The following is a 21070-nucleotide window of genomic DNA, read 5'->3' as shown; positions in this document are numbered from 1 at the left end:
TGGTAACAATTTCAGTCTGTATCCTTTCTATTAAGTCACAGCTTTCTAAATCTGTACAATGATAGGTTGAAAAAGGGTTGATATCTCGTTTTGTTATTGATATCGAGCTTCATCTCACTTTGGCCTGTTTCTTTTTGATAAAAACTTTATATAATTCATTGGAGATAGGAACCACAAGAAAGTATATTTTACTGCTGGAATTTTCAAGGAATAGTGTTAATAAGTTGTACTGAATTCAAATGATACTTTAAATTAAAGGAAAAAAAATATAAACCTGCTTTAGTTGTTATTTAATCCTAGAAGAGAGATATTTTTCAACTCGCCAATATTTTAAAAACAGTGGTAAACATCAACATACCATCACATCTCTCAGTGGTGAATAATAGAAAAGTTAAAAGCAGGCACTTAAATGTATAGATGTTTCCATAAACTGGCAAAAGTAGTGACCTTATTCAGATACAGAAGGTAAACATTGTAATGCATTGGTGTATACAGGGCTACTGATGTACAGTTAACATATGTATGTATGCATGCATGAATGTATGTATGCATGTATGTATTTATGTATGTATGTATGACATTTGTATGTATGCATACATGTACATATAAGTATGTATTATATGTATTTGTGCATGTGTATATATGTATGTATGCATGTATGTATATGTATTGTACGTGTGTATGGATGTATGTATGTATTGTATTCATGTATGTATATGCAGGTAGTGTATGAATATATGCATTGTGTATGGATGGATATGTGCATGCACACACACACACATACTGCTACCCTGTGTATCCACGACCCTTCTCTTGTTCACTGACTGTTTACCTCCTCTCTTTCACGCATTTTCCCCATTCATGTCCATCATTTCATTCTACGATCATTCATAACCTCCTACCTCTTATCTCCCCATCACTTATGAAGCTCACAAACGATGAATGGTTACCACCACCACCACCACCACCACCACCACCATACCATGACTAGGTTTTATCTTTTACTTGTTTCAGCCATTAGACTATGGCCATACTGGGGCACCACCATGAGGAATTTTAGCTGAACTAATCAATGCCAGTACTAATTTTCTTTTTCTAAGCCTGATACTTATTTTATTGGTTCTTTATGCTGAATCACTAAGTTACAGGGATGTAAACACACCAACACCTGTTGTCAAGTGGTGGAGGACAAACACAGATACAAAAACACATGCACACACACATGCACACACACACATGCACGCAATAGGCTTCTTTTAGTTTCCGTCTACCAAATCCACTCATAAGGCTTTGGTTGGCCTGATGCCATAGTAGAAGTCACTTGCCCAAGGTGCCACACAGATGGCACTGAACTTGGAACCATGTGGTTGGGAAGCAAATTTCTTACCACACAGCCACACCTGCACCTATGCCATGCCTGCACCTCTATATGAAAGACTGTACTGAACCATCCTCATCACTCTACCTGTACTCATCTTCTCTCTTCCGGCTCTCTGCTCACTTCAGTCTCCACCTTATTATTCATATCTCTTGTCTCACCACTTGTGATGCTTGTTCTCTTACCCACTGCCTGCCATCTCTCCCTCTTTGCTTCTTTTTCTCGCACTATTCTCCCCAAACAGGTTTTCTCTTACCTCAACAACCTCTGGTCTCTTTGGCTTATCCTCCACAACTCCCATGCTACTCTTTCAATGACTCTCTCTAGGAACTCATCATGCTCATCTTTTTTTTTTTTTTTGTTTTCATGTTCCCTTCCTCCTAAACTTCTTACTCATACTTGTTGTTATAATGTGGGATAGCCTTGATCCTCTCTATGCTCTTACCACTCTGTCCCTCCTTTTTCAGTAACCACTGATGCTAAATCATAGTGACATCAGACCATGAAGAAATATTACCTTGCTTAGAAATAGGTGAAAGTTGGCAACAGAAAGAGTATCTGGTTGTAGAGAGTCTGCCTCGACAAATTTCATGTGACTTCTGCAAGCATGGAAAACAACACTGATGTGTGTGTTTATATATATATATATATATATATATATATAATATATATATATATATATATATATATATATATATATATATATATATATATACGGTTTAGATATAGATTCAAGGCTTGAATATGGTACTTATGCGAAGGCACCCGAATTTCACATCCCAAAAGGATGGGTGATTAAAATCAAATAATAAGCAACACGGATTTCAAAAGTGATTGCAGTACGCACGTTTCATGCTACTTCAATTTATTTAAGTAATGTGAGCATTACCTTAAATGCAATATGAAGAGCAATCTTCAGCTGCACGAAAAAATGTAGAAAAAAGACATATTACAAATGTGGCAACATATTAAAACCAAGTGGGAGAGAGCAGAGGAAGAATATATAAGTCCATCTTGACATAGCAGGGTCTATCAGGCTAGCCTATCAGAAGGTGAGTTCTTCTGCAGCAAGACAATATGTCACTTGAATAACCCAGAATACATTCCAGGAACTTGAAGGAATTGAACTGATGCCACACACAGTATATAGTCTGAACCTAGCTTCCTTGGATTATTACTTGTTCTGATCCATGGCTCACTTCTTGTGCTCATGATACTTCCTTAACCAAGTGAAGATGGAAGGTAGAAGCTGCCATGAAGGAATTCTTTGCCTTGAAAAACAAGAACTGGTACCAGCATGAAATCAAAGAACTGGCAGAAAGGTAGCTTCAGGTGATACAACACGATGGTCTCTTCTTTGAATGCTAGGATAATTTTGTTGTAACCTGACAAATATATATGTGTGTGTGTGTGCGTGTGTGTGTGTGTGTGTGCTCGTGTGCACATGTTTCTGTGTGTGTATGTAATGTATATATGTATGTGTATCTGTATATATAAATATATATATATGTATCATCATCATCATCGTTTAACATCCGCTTTCCATGCTAGCATGGGCTGGACGATTTGACTGAGGACTGGTGAACTGGATGGCTGCACCAGGTTTCAATCTGATCTGGCAGAGTTTCTACAGCTGGATACCCTTCCTAACGCCAACCACTCCGAGAGTGTAGTGGGTGCTTTTACGTGCCACCAGCACGAGGGCCAGTCAGGCGGTACTGGCAATGGCCATGCTCAAAAGGGTATTTTTTGCATGCCACCAGCACAGGAGCCAGTCCAGCGGCACTGGCAATGACCTCACTCGAATGTTTTCTAATGTGCCAGTAAGGCAACGCTGGTAACAATCACACTCAAATGGTGCTATTTACGTGCTACTGGCACGGAAGCCAGACAGATATACATACATATATATATATATATATATATATATATATATATATATAATACAGGGTGCATAAGATATTTAAGGACAGATTTATGTTTATAGAAAAATAGATATGTAATAACAGATAATAACTTTATCAAAAAGTGCTATGAGGATAAAAAATAAACCTTCTTTTCTATAATGTTATTCAATAAACCCACTTTCAGCTTCAACAACTGCTTCTCTGAGATCTAAATCATCTCCATGCTCAAATCAAGTGGTTCTGGTTCATTTTGGACATTACTCTGACTATGGCAGCTTTCATAGAATCTTTGGTGTTATGGGTGTGTTGATTTACCTCTTTCTCAACAGCACTTGAAAGGAGCTTTTCATGTGCCAGTTATGTGACACCAGCATCAGCCATGACTATGATTTCACTTGGCTTGACAGGTCTTCTCAAGCATGGCATATCACCAAAGGTCCTGGTCACTACTCATTACCTCTGTGAGGCCCAGAGTGCAAAGATCATGCTTCACCACCTTGTACCATGTCTTTCTGGGTCTGGTCTACATTACCACAGGTTCCGTCTACAGTTAGAGAGCGATACTTCTTTACACAGCTGTCCTCATCTATATGCATCACATGACCGTATCAGCACAATCGTCTCTCTTGCACACCACATCTGATACCTCATATGCCCAACTTTTCTCTCAAGCTGCTTACATTCTGTCATACATGCACACTGACATTGCACTTCAAGCAAAGCATACTGGCTTCATTTCTTTCAAGCCTGTGCATGTCCTTAGCTGTCATAGCTCATGTTTCACTGCTGTTTAGCATAACTGTATACACACAGGAATCAGACTATCTGCCTTTCGCTCTGAGGGAGAGGCCCTTTGTTGCCAGCAGAAGCAGGAGCTCTCTGAACTTTGCCCAGTCTATTCTTATTCTCACAGCCATACTCTTGGACCATCCACCTCTGCTACTAACTTGGTCACCTAGATAACAGAAGCTATCTGCTACTTCTAGCTTACCCACCTGGCAGTTGATGGAGTCTATTCTCTGTACATTTTCAGTGTTTATTGTACCTGTGCATCTTCCACACACAAAGGCTATTTTCCCCATTAACCTTCTTCTGATATTGCTGAACCTCTTATGTGTCTATGGCTTACACTGGGTACATCTTATGGAATTTCTACCTACACCTTTTCTACAGATTGAGCAAGGTCATTTACCTGAAGGGATTTGTGATTTGTCTATATGTGTGTGTGTGTGTGTGTGTGTGTGTGTGTGTGTGTGTGTGTGTGTGTGTGTGTATGTGTGTGTGTTTGTGTTTGTCCCCACAACTGCATGACAACTAGTATTGATTTATTTATGTTGCTGTAGCTTAGCAGTTCAGCAAAATAAACTGATAGAATAAGTATCAGACTTTAAAAAAGGTAAAGTAGAGGGGTTGATTCATTCCACTAAAAATTCTCCAAGCTGGTGCCCCAGCACGGCCATAGTCTAATGACTGAATCAAGTAAAAAATATAAGATATATATATATATATATATATATATATATATATATATATATATATATATATATATATATATATATATATATATATATATATATATATATATATATATATATATATATATATATATAAGACCCGGCAAGCCAAGTAAGATCGTTGCCAGTGCCCCTGGACTGGTTCTTGTGCGGGTGGCACATGAGATGCACCATTTTGAGCGTGGCCGCTGCCAGTACCGCCTGACTGGCTCCCGTAGGATTTTCGAGCGAGATCGTTGCCAGTGCCCCTGGACTGGCTTGTGCGGGTGGCACATAAAAGACACCATTTCGAGCGTGGCCGTTTTCGTGCGGGTGACACGTAAAAGCACCCACTACACTCTCTGAGTGGTTGGTGTTAGGAAGGGCATCCAGCTGTAGAAACTCTGCCAAATTAGATTGGAGCCTGGTGTTGCCATCTGGTTTCACCAGTCCTCAGTCAAATCGTCCAACCCATGCTAGCATGGAAAGCGGACGTTAAACGATGATGATGATGATGATGATGATGATATATATATGTATGTATGTATGTATATATATATATACACGAGCGGGTACCCAAAAGAAATATTGCAATGTTATTTTATTCACTTAGTTTTACATGTTTACACTTTTATCACCTTCAAAGTATTCTCCATTTGAAGCAGTGCATCAGTCCAGGCATGTTTTTTTCCACTGTTTCGAAGCAGTCCTGGAACTCTTGCAAAGTGACGCCTTTTAACACTTCTGCCGTTTTTCTTCTTCACCTCTTCTACATTTGCGAATTCCATAGCACCAGCTTTCGTCACCAGTGATGAGCTTTGGAAAAAGGTCCGGATCAACTTCCAATTGTTCTTTCAGTTCAGGACATGCATTCAGTCATGACTGCTTTTGATCTTCCATGAGCAAACAAAGAATAAATGTTGCTGCAACTCTTTTCATTCACAATTCCTTGCTCAAAATTCATTGAGAAGAGCTCCAGGACACAACAATCATATCAACAAGTTTATCAATTGTTTGGTGACTCTCCTCAAATATCACTTCATGAATTTTCCTGTTTTCATTCATTCAGGAGGTTGATAGTTGTTCTGAATGAAATTGGTCTTCAAGCAACAAGTGACCATTCCTAAAACGTGAAAACCACTCATAAACTTGTGTTTTGCTCATGGCAGTGTCCTTGTAAGCTGTTTGAAGATGACAACTGTTTCAGCTGCTGATTTCCCCACCAGAAAACAGAATTTCATGAAAGCATGCTGTTTCTTCATTTTATCCGTTGCAAAAATTGACAAACAGGTGACAATCACTGCAAAACACTGCACCATGTGGCAATACGACTTCACTGTACGATGCTGGTCAGCAAACTGATGCCTGAAGGTTGCATCAAGTGGCTTCTAGAAGCAGAAGCCTGAACTACAACAGGCTTGTCCCACAGTGAACGTTTCCAGTTATTTTCAGGAACCCCCTTGTGTGTATATATATATATATATATATATATATATATATATATATATATATATATTAAATAAGTATTATTGCTGTTATTAATAATAATAATGATAATAATAAAGTGGCTAGCAAGTTTACACCTTTACAGATAAAATATAAACTAAATTCAAGTTCAATAGGATATTTAAATACCACTTGCTATAAACAGGGCCATCACTCCAAAACCACAAATTACTCACAATTAAAATACTAATGGCTAATGCAACAAATCTAACAGAAACAGGCTTACCTTGCGTGGAATACAGAAGTAAGGAATGTGTATATTTCAGGATCAATTGATTGAATTTTCTGTATGAAAAATCATACTTTAAGCTCATCAGCTGAGCATAACAATGTAACATCTATTTCTGAAATATTCATCACATTACGCTGTGTGTGTTCTTTACTTTTGAATGTCCCTGCAACATTTAAAATGAACTTATCATGAGCCAATATAAATTTAAATTAAATAAGTATTATTACCATTAATAATAATAATAATAATAATGATAATAATAAAGTGGCTAGCAAGTCTACACCTTTACAGGAAAAATATAACTAAATTCAAATTCAATATGGTATTTAAATATCTCTTGCTATAAACAGAGGACATTCAAAAGTAAAGAACACACATGGCGTAATGTGATGAATATTTCGAATATTTCAGAAATAGATGTTACAGTGTTATGCTCAGCTGATGAGCTTAAAGTATGATTTTTCATACAGAAAGTGAAATCAATTGATCCTGAAATATACACATTCCTTACTTCTGTATTCCACGCAAGGTAAGCCTGTTTCTGTTATGCTTATTACATTGGCCATGTGTATTTTAATAGTGAGTAATTTGGGGTTTTGGAGTGATGGCTCTGTTTATAGCAAGTGGTATTTAAATATCCTATTGAACTTGAATTTAGTACACACACACACACACACATATATATATGCACATTTATTTAAATAATGGTATTTACATGATTAGTTATGTTTCTTATAAATTTTGAAATCATCATTTTTGGGTCTGTAAAGGTTGTAAGAGTGTAGGAGGGTGGAGTGGGCTGTTTAGAGGTGAGAAATGGTTGAGGTGAGTGAATACTATGAAGATAAAGTGTTGAAGAGTGATTGGGGATAAATAGAAAGGAAGGAAGGAAGGTATGGAAGAGTAGATGAAGACTGTAGAGATTGGGTGGAATTGAGAGGTGGAATTTGTGAATGGCAGAAGGCTAATCAATGATATACGAGTTGGGAGAAAGTAGGGAAGAGTTGGTGATAATTGACGGTTCAGAAAAAGTGTAGAATATAATAATAATAATAATAATGATGATGATGATAATAATAATGATAATAATAATAATAAACAACAACATAGTAGATAGAGGAAGGACAAAAGAAAGTGAGATAATGTTCGGCTGGGTAGGTTGCTTGAAAGTGAATGGGGAAGCAGACATAATGCATGGAAAGAGTGGATGAGGAGAAATAATTTGGTAACACAGGAGGGTGATCAATGTAAAATGTGAGTGAAGAAGGGCAATATATATCCCGAACTATCAATCTCTCTGTTTGTCTATCCACTTGTCTGTCCATCTCTTTATTTACATGTAGCTTCAAGCATCCAGACAAATGGTAGCTATATAAGTATTTTCATAAATATACGCATAGATCTATATTGTAACTCCTTAGTCTACATGAACATCTATATAGAAAATTTTTGGTGCAAAAATGGTTGAAGTTCAGATGGCTCTGCCCCATTTAATTAAACTTTCTTCTTTGAAAAGGTGAACAATTCAATTGTTATGGAAATAAGCATTATTCTAAGATTTATATTTAGAGGGATTTAATCTCTCTATATATAGAGAGCTTACATCAGAATGTAGAGAGATACAGAATCACATTTATCTATAAATGTATGTACATGTAAGTGTATATATAGCTGTGTGCATGTTCAGTGTACATGTGTGTGAAGGGAGCTTGCATGTCTGGGTGTATGGATATTTATATAAATATGTACAGGTGTATGCATATGCATGTGTGTGTGTGTGTGTGTGTGTGTGTGTATACATATATGTATGTAAAAGTTCATGTGTATATGTCTGCTTATTAATGGATGTATTAGATTATACAGGATTTTAGTGTTCAAATATATTCGTGCATATGCTACTTGAGTGTTTACCTATGTTTAAAGGCAGATGTGTGAATGTATTTCTCTTAGACTGTATTTATTTTTGCACATTTCTAATTTACTATAACCTATTACTTTGTTTAAATTAGGTGCCTATTTCATTTATTTATTCAGAAATCCATTTAATCATTCAGTTAGTTTGTTATGCATTTGTATATTTATCATATAAGTGTTTATGAATATGCATGTTCACTTAATACGAAATGGTGTTCTTTGCTTATTCTATCTACCAACAATTCTTTGACATCATGTTTTGTGGAGAAATTATTTTAGCTGTTTTAGTTCAAATTCATTCCAAATATCTAAATCACAAATATTCTAAAATATCTTAAAAACATTCACAGATTCAAAATGTTCAGTTTTAGAAGAACCACTGAATTAACAAAAGCAGAGTTTCTTCTCTAGAGCATTGAAACTGTAAAATATAGCTAAGCACTTTACAGTTATCTTTAAAACATTGAGTCCTGTTTGAAGTTTTGGTCTCATTGATCTTTGATTCAAGAGTTTTCCTATGCATTCAGTTGTGATTTACTACCTTTATGTCTCACATGGCCAATGTTAACCAAAATCCTGGTGTCAGTTGTTTTTGTTTTTAATACAGATAAGCCTTTTATATCTAACAGAAATCAAGAAACTGAATGTTAACATAGGGTGTCAGCCAAATAAATATGATTATACTCCTCCACTCAAATTGAGTTCTTTTACTCCTGTTTGTTATGAATATTTTATATATACTTACGTAGAAGATGATAAGGGACTAAAACTTCTGTCAATTTGCTGTGCTTGAGAAGACACATCAAGCTAAGTAAAATTGTGGCCATCCAATACATACAAGCATGTCCTTTATGGCCATAACCCCCTTCCACCACACACATTATCTGTCCACTGGCAAAACTCCCCTACAGCCCATCCTCCTCCACCCACTGCATCCCTCTCCCCCATGCACCTCACCTGCTGCAGGCTCCTCCACTCTCCCTCATGTACCTCTCTGCACACTCTCCATGCCCTCACATATTTACCATTCCCCATTCTCACTCACTCCAATTTCTCTCATCATCACTTGTTATTCATGTCTCTCTGATCTCTAAACATCTCCCCTCACACTCTTTTGGAACATCCCTCTCTATCCCTTCCTTACCACTTATCACTGTTCCCTGTGAGTAGGTTCCAATACATCTCCAACACCATCTATTTCTTTCTATCTTTCACCTTAACTCTCTCCCACCTTCCTCTCTTTCCTTGTCCTACTGTGTTAGCCAAGTATCTCCTCTATAGTAAAACAACTATCTTTGTCCCTCTATTATACTCTGGCCTCTTGCCTGACACACAGCCACTTCCCTCTGTTCCACTCCTTCCCTTAGCTGAGTGATCTTTGGTTTGCAAGCTACTTCATAACTTCACAGGTGCTGGTGCCACGTAAAAAGTACCTGTGCTGGTGCTACATAAAAAGCACACAGCACACTCTGTAAAGTGGTTGGTATGAAGAAAGGCATCCAGCTATAAAAACCATGCCAGACAAATGGAGCCCAAGGCAGCCTTCTGGCTTGCCAGCGCCTGTCAAACCATTCAACCCAGGTGAGCATGGAAACAGACATTAAGCGATGATGATAATGACGACAACAGTGATGATGATGATGATAGGAGGGTTATGGTATAAACTGTATGGTTATGAGTTTGATTTTATTGTATGGCACCTTAGTATTGTCTTGGTTTAACCAATGTCACATAAAAAATTGGGTAGACAGAAACTGTGAGATGTGGTGTGAACCAGTGAGTGGTTCCCTGTGAGCTACAACTAATGATGTTATTGTTCATAGACAGAAGGCATTAAATTTTAAAAATATAACTATAAGAAATCATTATGTAGTGAGAAGAAAACTATTATTCATGGACTAATATTATTCTAATTCTAAGGTGGCATGCTGGCAAAAATGTTAGTTCGTTGGGTAAAATACTTAGCAGTATTTCGTCTGTCTTTTCGTTCTGAGTTCAAATTCTGACAAGGTCGACTTTGCCTTTTATCCTTTTGGGGGTGATAAATTAAGTACCAGTTGCATACTGGGGTCAATCTCATTGACTGGCCCCCTTCCCTAAAATTTTGGGCCTTGTGCCTAGAGTAGGAAAGAATATTATTCTAATTCTTTTTCGAAACAGTAGATCTTAAAGCATACATAAAGCTATAAATAAAAGCATGTCAACAGGAGATGCGAGTTTGTCGTTTGACTTTTTCTGTTCAGAAAGGGGTATCAACCCAAAATTTGCATGCTTTATAAAAGCTGCAAGTTGACAGAATTGTTAGCAAGCCAGGCAAAGTGCTTCAAAGCATTTTTACATTCTAAATTCAAATTCTGCCGAGGTCAACTTTACCTTTCATCCTTTTAAGGTCGATAAAATAAGTACAAGTTGAACACTTGAGTCAATGTAATCAACTTATCCCCTCTCCCAAAATTGCTGGCCCTTATGTGTGCTTCAAGATCCACTGTTCTAAAAAAGAATTATTTCACATTCTCTAGAAAATTTATAAAATTCTTATGACAATAATTATTTTAATTAGTTTGCTAAGTATGAGAGATGTCTGTGAATATGCTTCAATGTTGATTATGATTCTTTCATAAGGTGGTGAGCTGAAAGAACCATTAGCACACTGGGAAAAATGCATAATGGCATTTTGTCTGCATTTATGTTCTGTGTTCAAATTTTGCCAAGGTTAACTTTGCCTTTCATCCTTTTCAGGGTCAATAAAATAAGTAACCAGTGAGTACTGGGGTTAATGTAATTGACTTACCCGATCCTCCAAAATTCCTAGCCTTGTGCCAAAATTTGGGACAAACGTCGATTATGTATCAGTACATGTCAATGTAGTGATATGAGAATCTTTTGATAAATGTGCAAGAACATATACTTATTAATGTAGAAAACTAATATTGTTTAGAGTCTACTGACACAAAAGTGGTAATTTAATTTGTATTAACATAGTACTATAGAAAGAATTTTTTAAATCTACCTAGATTAAGTAAAATAATATTCGTCATTGACTAATATTGTTCCACACACCTACCCCCATACACACCATAATTATTTCTAGTTAGATTTTTTATTTCATGCAGTTGGTGTCTGGGAATAATTTTGGTATAGAAAACACATGTACACACACAATCTCTCTCTCTCTCTCTCTCTCTCTCTCACACACACACACACACATACTCTTTCTCTCTCTCTCTCACACACATACTCTTTCTCTCTCTCTCTCTCTCTCCCATACACACACATTAGTACTAGGGTGTTCCATGTGGAAGGAACTTGTTGAAGTGAAAGGCCAAAAAAAACAGAAGTGGAGAAAGCTGAACCTCCTGAAGGAGATAAGGGCCTGCACCAAGGGACAAGCTGCTCTACTAGAGAAGACCCTTTCAATCCATGCAAACATGGGGAAAATGAATATAAAATGATGATGATGATGACAATGATGATGATGTAATTGTATATCAGCAAACCGCTGTGTTTCTTCGTGTGGTTGTTGTTAGTCAACCATATTCATCAGTGCATCTAAAAAAACTCATACATATTGCTTGCTTATGTATTAGATTTATATTTACAGCAGAGATATTGTAGAACAGTGAGGCCAGTATGAAATGATAAGATGTTGATATTATATAACAAATAAAGCAAAAATTGGTTTGTGTTAATAATACAAGCTTTCATAATAAAATATAATGATGAAATATTTTGAACATAGCATTGTGTGTATGATTGTTTTTTGTGCCAGATTCTGTCTTTTGTTCATGAGACCATATTCTCTTTGGAAATTCTTCAGATGTTGATGAGTGTGAAAACAACAAAGGAGGATGTGATGAGAAATGTATCAACACCATTGGGTCTTTCAAGTGTCTGTGTGAAACATTTGGAAAAGTTTTATCTGAAGATGGCAAGACTTGTCAATGTAAGTATTTTATTACTCTGTTATGAAACAATGTTTGACCAGTTTATCACAGTGCTGGACTATTGACCTCAAAGCTACAATTTCAAAACCTGCAAATTGTTGGTGATTGCCTGATATGAAAAAAAGTATTTGGTTTGAAAAAAAAACAAAAAAAAAAAAACAATTCTTATAACTGTTAGTGCTGGGAAGAGTTTCAAACTAGAAGATATGTAACTGTAAATTATTTGGTCCATAGTGGGGTTCTTCTATATTTTTACCATCTAATAGAATTTTCCCTCCACTTGGTTAACGTAAACAGCACCTGGCTGAGTATCCAATTTTCCTATTACTTAACTTCACTGCTCTAAAAAAATGAGATGTTGTGTGCTGTGCCAATTAAACTGTGTTTTGAAAGAGATTGAAGAGAATTTAACTCTCCTTAATAGAAAAGAATCTATTACTTCTTTATTAGGTGAAATAAGATCAATTTTTTAACAAATGTTCTTGGCTTTTGTGATATTTCTAAGATATTTTGATCAATTATGGTAAGGTTTGTTGAATTTATTGTGAGATTCAAAAGTCAACAAATATTCTACTTAGCTTCAGCAAACTTTTCTCCATACTGTTGATACAACTTTTTTTTAAAAGATTTTCAGAAAAAAAGCAATATTTCCTACATACACAACACATACAAGAAATTTATCTGTTTTTGCTTGTACTAATCATTAGCAGTGATACATCATGGTCTTTTTGATGCCTGTTAAAATGACCAATTTAGGCACCTATAATAATTTTTGATTATTACACTCAACAGACAGTAAGCATACAAGATTTAGCAAACATCTTTAAATGAAATCCAGATGCCTCTTACTTTGTTTCTTTAGTGAGTTAATGGTTTTTTACCATGTCTTTGCAGTAAAAAAAACTTGATAATTATTATTATTTGAACAAAGGTAGACAGTAAGCCAGCTTAAGTATCAATAAATTTAGTCTTCAAATAGATTTTGTTATTGTTTTAGTTTTATTGTTTCCCCTCTCACCCTTTCATGTTTTTCTTAAGAAACTACAAATCATGTTGGGATTGAAGTAGTGGCTACACTGAAACAAGACAGTATTATAGTTATTTCTTATCTCTTTTATAGACATTGTTTACTTCAACAGAATCTCATTACTTACTTCAACTTTGATTATTAGTAGCACAATGTTTTGTGACTCAGCCAGTTATGGTCATTAGTTGCTTTAATATAATATAGTTGCCTGGTCTAGATATTAGTTACTGCAGTCGGTTTCACAGTTACTTTGCTTACTTCTCGCAACTATTTTATTTAATATCATAAAGTTGTTAGTGCAGTTGTTACAATTATATTTTTGCTGGTTCATATATTCAGGAATACTACCTTCTTGCTTGGTCCAGCTGCCACACTATTGTGATGATACTTGTCAATGTTTTTATCATAAAATATTTCTCCACTCTGTTCTTACAATTTCCCACAACATTACTTTATTGCTAGACACATTTTCCTACATTATCTCTAGCTAGGCACAATTACAAGTTTTCACAACACATAAGTTTTATAATAAGCTAGTATTTGTTTTTCACATCATCTCATTCTTAACTCTTATTTGCAGTTTGTACAGAAAACACCTACTTTAATTCTGCCAAGAAGTCTTGCACCAGCTGCCCTAAACATTCTTACATTGCTGAAGGTTCACCTCATCTATCAGTTGATGAATGCATTTGCAATAACGGTTTTGCAGGAAATCCTGGGAAGGCTGTTACATGTGAAGGTAAAAATAAAATTTCCCTCCAGAAAATTCGTTGATAATTTGACCCAAATAATCAAATTTTCTAGTTTTCTTACAGTGTATTGTTTCAAGATGCAAAATCTGAAAAACAATAATCATTGATTTTAGTTTGATTGCAAACAAATCTCCATTTAAGTGAAGTTGTTATTGTTTATCCAAAAGTCAGTCCTGGTTGAACCAACCTATCATTTAAAAATTTTCAGCTAAGATCATTTTGTTTATTTCTTAGCATATTGTAACTTGGATTACAGTATGTGTTCTTTCTTTTTCTTAAAATGATTGAGTGGGGTTTGAGAAGGATGTAGTTGTTATTTCTTCAAGAGGCTCAGTTGGCTTGTTTCTGCTTGTCTGGTTTATGTCTATTTTTCCATTCTTTATGGGACAAACAAAACTGATTAAAGCAGATTTTCTACACCCCTATCCTTTTGTTTACCTGCTTATTTAATTTTTCTTTGATTCCACAGGTCCTTATACACAGGAAGTCAAAACTATAAGGCTTTTGTTTGCCAGAAATTATAACATTTTTTTTTCATTCCAACGGTTTTAATCACAGCACATAAAACAGTATTCTCTTACACACATACACATATCCATATGATGGGCTTCTTACATTCCATTAACCAATTCCACTTGTAAATCGTTAATCAATCCAAGGTTACAATAGAAGACATTTGTCAGTTTGGTTTCATTAGTAAAAGGAATTCAAATAACTTTAGACATTTATTTAGTTAAATTTTCTTCTATTAATTTGATCATAGAGTTTTTAACATTCACTAACTATTTCTTTCTGATTATTTCAATAAAGCAAAATACACTTCATACTCTGAGCACTGCAAAAGGTCTACCATGTGTTCATGGTTTGAAACAGTTCAAAACCTTACTTATACTAAAATTGGAGATGGAAAGGTCAGACTGAAGGGAATGAAGATCATGATGGTTGCTCACAGAGCTAACTAAAAAAGTACCTGAGCTGATTACAATATCGATAATGTAGCATGCACTGAATTCATTGCATTTTTTGGAAGTAATTGTTTGCATAAAAGTGTGCACAGAAGAATTTTAAAAAAACTGGAAGAGAAAACATCTCAAGTTAAAGTGAGAAAGATACAAACTTGATCTACCTGTCCTACTATATCACAACCAGGGAAAATGCAGTGAAATTAATGGATCCTTCCAAAGATTGACTGACTTGGCTGCTCCACACTCAAGTGCAATGGCAAAATGTCTTTGGCAATTTGAAGCAAACATGACCATGGATCCACTAGAGGTTCTTTTCTACTTTTGATAGATTTTGTTTTTGGCCCTGTATATATTCTGTTCATGCAACTTCTTCACATTGAAAAAAGATCTTCTTGGGGAGTTGCTGGTTTACTAGTTGATGGTCAAACTATGAAACAGGTATTATTAGATTACATGACACCATTTGTAGACATATACCTGAATGACACATACATAAATACACACATACATACATAGATGCATGCATGTATGCATCCATCCATCCATGCATCAACATGTGACATTGTTTTGGTAATTTACTTTCCAATGATAGAGTTTAGTATTTTTGTCAAAAAACTCTTTCCTTATAAGAAGACTTCAAATAATAAAAAATATAAGAGAACATATGTATGCACATGCCTTCAGCAGGCAGACACATGCATGCACGTGTGTGTGCACACACACACATGCATACACACACACACTCTCTCTCTCTCTCTCTCTCTCTCTCTCTCTCTCTCTCTCGGTCTCTCAAAATATTTGCTCCCACTGCTGGGTTGCTGCTACACACACAGACGTCCAGGACCACATTCAGAAAAGGCCACTCAACTCTCGGTATAAAATCAGTTACAGACACAAGCTTGTCTTGGTCTACAAGCATGCTGTCGTTTCTCTTTACCCTTTTCTACACCTACTGTAATGGTCTACATTCCTTGGAGTTGACTCCTCTGTTCAGATACTCTCAAACTACAAACTACTCATCTCTCCTCTTTTTATCACCTTAATTATACCCAACCCCAACTGCTTCCCACACAAATCACTATACCCAATATTTCCACCCTAGGACATTGGCCCTCTGGATTCTCCTTCCTGCTCATGTCTTTTCTGCGCTTGAAGAAAAGACATGAGCAGGATCCGCAATGATTTAAACAGAACATTAATGTCATCATCAGTCTCACTGGTCTTCATGGTTCTGCAAAGGTTATGATGGCAACTGCCCCTTCCTTCAGCCCCAGCAATAAAAATCTTCCATAAGAAATGCCCAGTCAATCCTGACTCAGAAGTGGGTATGGCTTTGTAATTATGTACCAGTCTTGTAATAATTGTTTGCAGTACCTATCTAATTATGAGCAGACAAAACACCCTCTCAGTCCCCCTTCTCACCTTTGACCTAGCAAAGCATTGAGGATGTGACAACAGACAGGAAGAGAGGGCTGCAACAGCAGCCTATAAGTACTCATCCACAACTGAGCAGATTGACTGGAGCATCAGGAAATGATATACCTTACTCATTTTGTTTGTTTGTTTGTATGTACATACGTATGTATGAATGCATGCATGTATGTATTACATGTTTTGAGCGAAATCTCATTTTGTTTCTAAGCAAAACGATGCATGGTACTAGAATTTTCAACTTGAACTAGATACAACAAACTATGTATTAACTGAAGAAGGTCTTGCATAAGGGGATGTATTTCTTATTATCTCATAATAAAGGGCAATGTGTGTCTCCGTGGTCATGCTAGGGAAAGAAAAGTAAAACAACAAATGGAGTGGGAGTGAGTGACAGTCAGAGGTGGCAAAGCAAGTGAACAGCACTCAAAATAAAACTGCCACATTTTATCACGAATTGTATTTAGTTTATCAGTTACACACACATACAAATGTATATGTATGGAGTTTTGTTATTACTGTGTGTATGTATATATATATATATATATATATATATATATATATTTATATATATATAGTTAATTAACATAATAGGGTAAAAAATTTGATATTAATTAATATCAATTTAATACCAGGAAACCAGCACATTAAAAGAATCAGAAGATTCAGAAAAAATTTCTGAGATCTCAAAAGGATTATAGTACATGTGTATATAAAAGAGACCACCAAGTGGACTGCTAATGTGCTAGAAGAAGATCACTTAAAAGTTCTCAAAGAAAATACAGCGGAGCAAAAACAGGCTGGTGAGACTAGTGAAAATTATAAATACCTAGGTTATCTGTAGACCATGGTTTCTAAATCAACACTTTCTTAATGAAAGTATTTGTTTTTCCTCAATACAGACTGCCATAAGTTGGTAAATTCAAAGCAGAAATTATTTTCTGCAGAGATATTTCCGGATTTAGCGCGCCAAAACTAAGACTTTTGAATTTTACTCTTTGTAATTGATAGAATCTCGTGCACATGTTTTCATTTGTTGGAGACAACTAGCATGAGGTTCTGTTGGATTATAATCGTTATGGCAGTCTGTACTGAGGAAAAACAAATACTTTCGTTAAGAAATTGTTGATTTAGAAACCATGGTCTACAGATAACCTAGGTATTTATAATTTTCACTAGTCTCACCAGCCTGTTTTTGCTCTGCTGTATTTTCTTTGAGAACTTTTAAGTGATCTTCTTCTAGCACATTAGCAGTCCACTTAGTGGTCTCTTTTATACACACACACGCACACACACACACACACACACACACACACACACACACACACACACACACATATATATATCTGTAAATATAACAAGTGACAATTATTCGGTAGCCATGATAAAACTCAGGCTTTCGGATGTCGGGGTGGAAACCCACGCCAGCATCTCTTCAGTAATTGGGCCATGTCACATATTATATTTACAGATAACTTCTTCTATTTACATAATATCAAGGTCACTTTCATTCTTTTCTTTTCTTACCATTTCTATCAATATATATATATATATATATATATATGCGCACTCTTCTACTATATCTCTCCCTCTCTTGTTCTTCATCCTTTCTGTTTTTCTCTCTCACCCTTTCCTTATTCTTCTCTCCCTTTCACCGTTCCCTCTCTCTCTCTCTCTCTCACTCCTCCTCTTCCTCCTTGACTCTCTCGTCGCTGACACGTGATGAAAGGGTTCTTTCTTTCTGCCCACTGGCCTTCCTAAAGAACATACGTGTTTTTTCTGTCTCTTCTACTTTGCATTCATAATGATTTTTCTATCGTCTTGGCTTAACAGCCCTCACTGTTTGTTTTTACTGTCTTGTTCTCACTGTTCTGTTCTTGTTAACACTTTCACTCTCCGCAAAAAATTCCAAATTTTATTTAATTTGCTTTGCGGGAAGGACTGTTTCAATGAAGTCACGTATTGTCCTTACCTTCGAAACGCGGAGTAGATGGAACAGGGACAACTGACGAAGGGTTATGCTCTTTATGTTGCATGTCTCGTTTCTCTGTTTGTTTTTTTTCGTTGTTCGTAAAAGGTTCGTTTTCTGTTTTCGTTTCTCATTCTGTTTAATGTTTTTTTGTGATGTCCTGTACCCATATATGCATGTATGTATACATATAGATGTAGGTATGTACATATATGTATGGGTTTATGCATATATCTATATATTATGTGTATATATATATATATATAATATAAATAATATACAAACATATGCATATATCCATACATATATGTGCATACCTACATCTATATGTATACATACATGCATATATGGGTACAGGACATCAAACAAACGTTAAACACAATGACAAATGAAAACAGAAAACGAACTTTTTTCGAACAACGAAAAAAACAAACAGAGAAACGAGAAACGAGACATGCAACATAAAGAGTATAACCCTTTGTCAGTTGTCCCTGTTCCATCTACTCCGCGTTTCGAAGGTAAGGACAATATGCGACTTCGTTGGAACAGTCCTTCCCGCAAAGCAAATTAAATAAAATTTGGAATTTTTCGCAGAGGGTGAAAGTATTAACAAGAACAAGAGAGTAAGAACAAGACAGTAAAAACAAACAGTGAGGTCTGTTAAGCCAAGACGATAGAAAAATTATTATGAACTCTAAGATAGACATGCATGAGAGAAGAGACAGAAAAAATATGTCTTTTCTATAAGAAGGCAGTGCACAGAAAGAAAGATCCCCTTTCATCACGTGTCAGCGACATGAGGGTCGAGGAAGAGTGAGAGAGAGAGAGAGAGAGAGAACGGTGAAAGGGAGAGAAGAATAGGGAAAGAGTGGGAGAGAAAAACAGAAAGGATGAAGATCAAGAGAGGGAGAGAGATAGACAGGGGAGTGAAGTAATAGTAGCAAAGTGCGGATTGTAATTATTAAGATAAAACTTACTTGGGAAATGATGTGTGGCGTTCGATCATATATATATATATATATATATATATATATATATATATATATATATATATATTCATATATATATATGCAGACATACACTCATACATATGCATACATATTTATATATATATATATATATACATATATACATGTGTGTGTGTGTGTGTGTGTGTATATATATATATATATATATATACGCACATATATACATATATATACATATACAGAGAGAGAGAGAAAAAAGAAAGATATGTCTATATGTATGCATATGTACATTTTGATATATGTGTATATGTGTGTGTGTGTATATGTGGGTATATATATGTGTGCATGTACACACACACACACACACATTATGTGGATGATATCTGATTCTTCAAGTGCTTCATGTCTGTGTCTGTACATATATTTACTAGATTGCTGACATTTATCAATGGTTTCTCACATTGTGTTGTTGAGCCATTTTCTCTCATTTTTGACAACACATTCTTGACATTTGTGACGACACGGGTATGCCAGTTATATTACATTAATCAAGCTCTGAAATGTGCATATTAAATGCTTTCAAAATATCATTATTTGGTTTGACTCCATTATTACAAATGATGCATGCATATATTTTTAAACATCTGCAACAATGATGCATGTAGGGGATCTCATTAGATCCCATTAGATCCCAATTTCATGTTGTGTCTGCTGATTACATTAATGTAGTTGAGTGGTCTGTTAAGATAAAGAAGTCTCAAGAATATAACATCCCAATATGATCTGATATTCAGCATGATAGCATGGTCAGCAAAGCCTACTCTGCATTGAGAAACAATAACAAAAATGGATGGAATGTGCTCCTAAATCTTCTATTTGGTGTTGTGCTCACCTAATGAATGATTTGAGCTTTCCTGTAAAGCCTGATGTACACAACATCAAGGCATAAGAGAGACAATCTCTCTTGTCATCTCATTGTGCACGCTGTCCAGTTTCTGTGACTGAAAAGGAGATAACCACTTTAAAATGCTTGCATCAGACAGTCTAGGTAGATAGTACTGCAAGCTGATTTTAGGTGTATTTACACCATTTGTCTTGTGCAAGAAATTATTTTCATGACAAAATACAGTGAAAGGCTTTTTTATGGGTTCAAATATGCCCCAAGTGTATTTGAATTGGAAATAACCTTATATCACCAAAGAAGTCTTGAAGCTCCTTTTTCATAGTCCAGATTTTGACCTTGTTGACTGAACTCCTAGACATGGGGTTCTCAACCACTTTTTATCTACAGACCCCTTTGATTACTATTTTATTCTGGTGGACTCCCATATCCATTCGATGTTTAAAAACTAGTTTTATAGAAACTTCTTTCAAAATTCCTATTTTGCTTTTCACACATTAACTTGTAAAGGTTGAACTATGTAAAATGTTAAAGAAACCTAGCTGTTTCTTGCAATATATACCAATACATATACATCTAAAACAAAACTTTTTCAGGGGTCCTTAAAATACTATTGTGGATCCCCAAAAATCTTATATGGACCCCAGTAGAGGACCATTGGTCTAGACTGTCAACTGTTGTGA

General features: G+C 35.6%; 1 protein-coding gene across 3 annotated transcripts in view; it reads left to right on the top strand.

The window, feature by feature from the left end:
* The window catches only part of LOC106871923 (uncharacterized), a 423018-nt gene that overhangs the window by 35532 nt on the left and 366416 nt on the right, over positions 1–21070 (top strand). For all 3 annotated transcript variants that reach the window (XM_089361578.1, XM_089361580.1, XM_089361579.1), the window contains 2 exons: positions 12248–12373; positions 13982–14140. In XM_089361578.1, coding sequence (XP_089217704.1) covers positions 12248–12373; positions 13982–14140 — 285 coding nt within the window. The remainder of the gene's footprint in view (positions 1–12247; positions 12374–13981; positions 14141–21070) is intronic.

Source organism: Octopus bimaculoides, chromosome 13 (assembly GCF_046866305.1).
Source record: "Octopus bimaculoides isolate indiv1 chromosome 13, ASM4686630v1, whole genome shotgun sequence".
Taxonomy (NCBI): Eukaryota; Metazoa; Mollusca; class Cephalopoda; order Octopoda; family Octopodidae; genus Octopus; species Octopus bimaculoides.
This window is presented reverse-complemented; position numbering and strand designations above follow the sequence as displayed.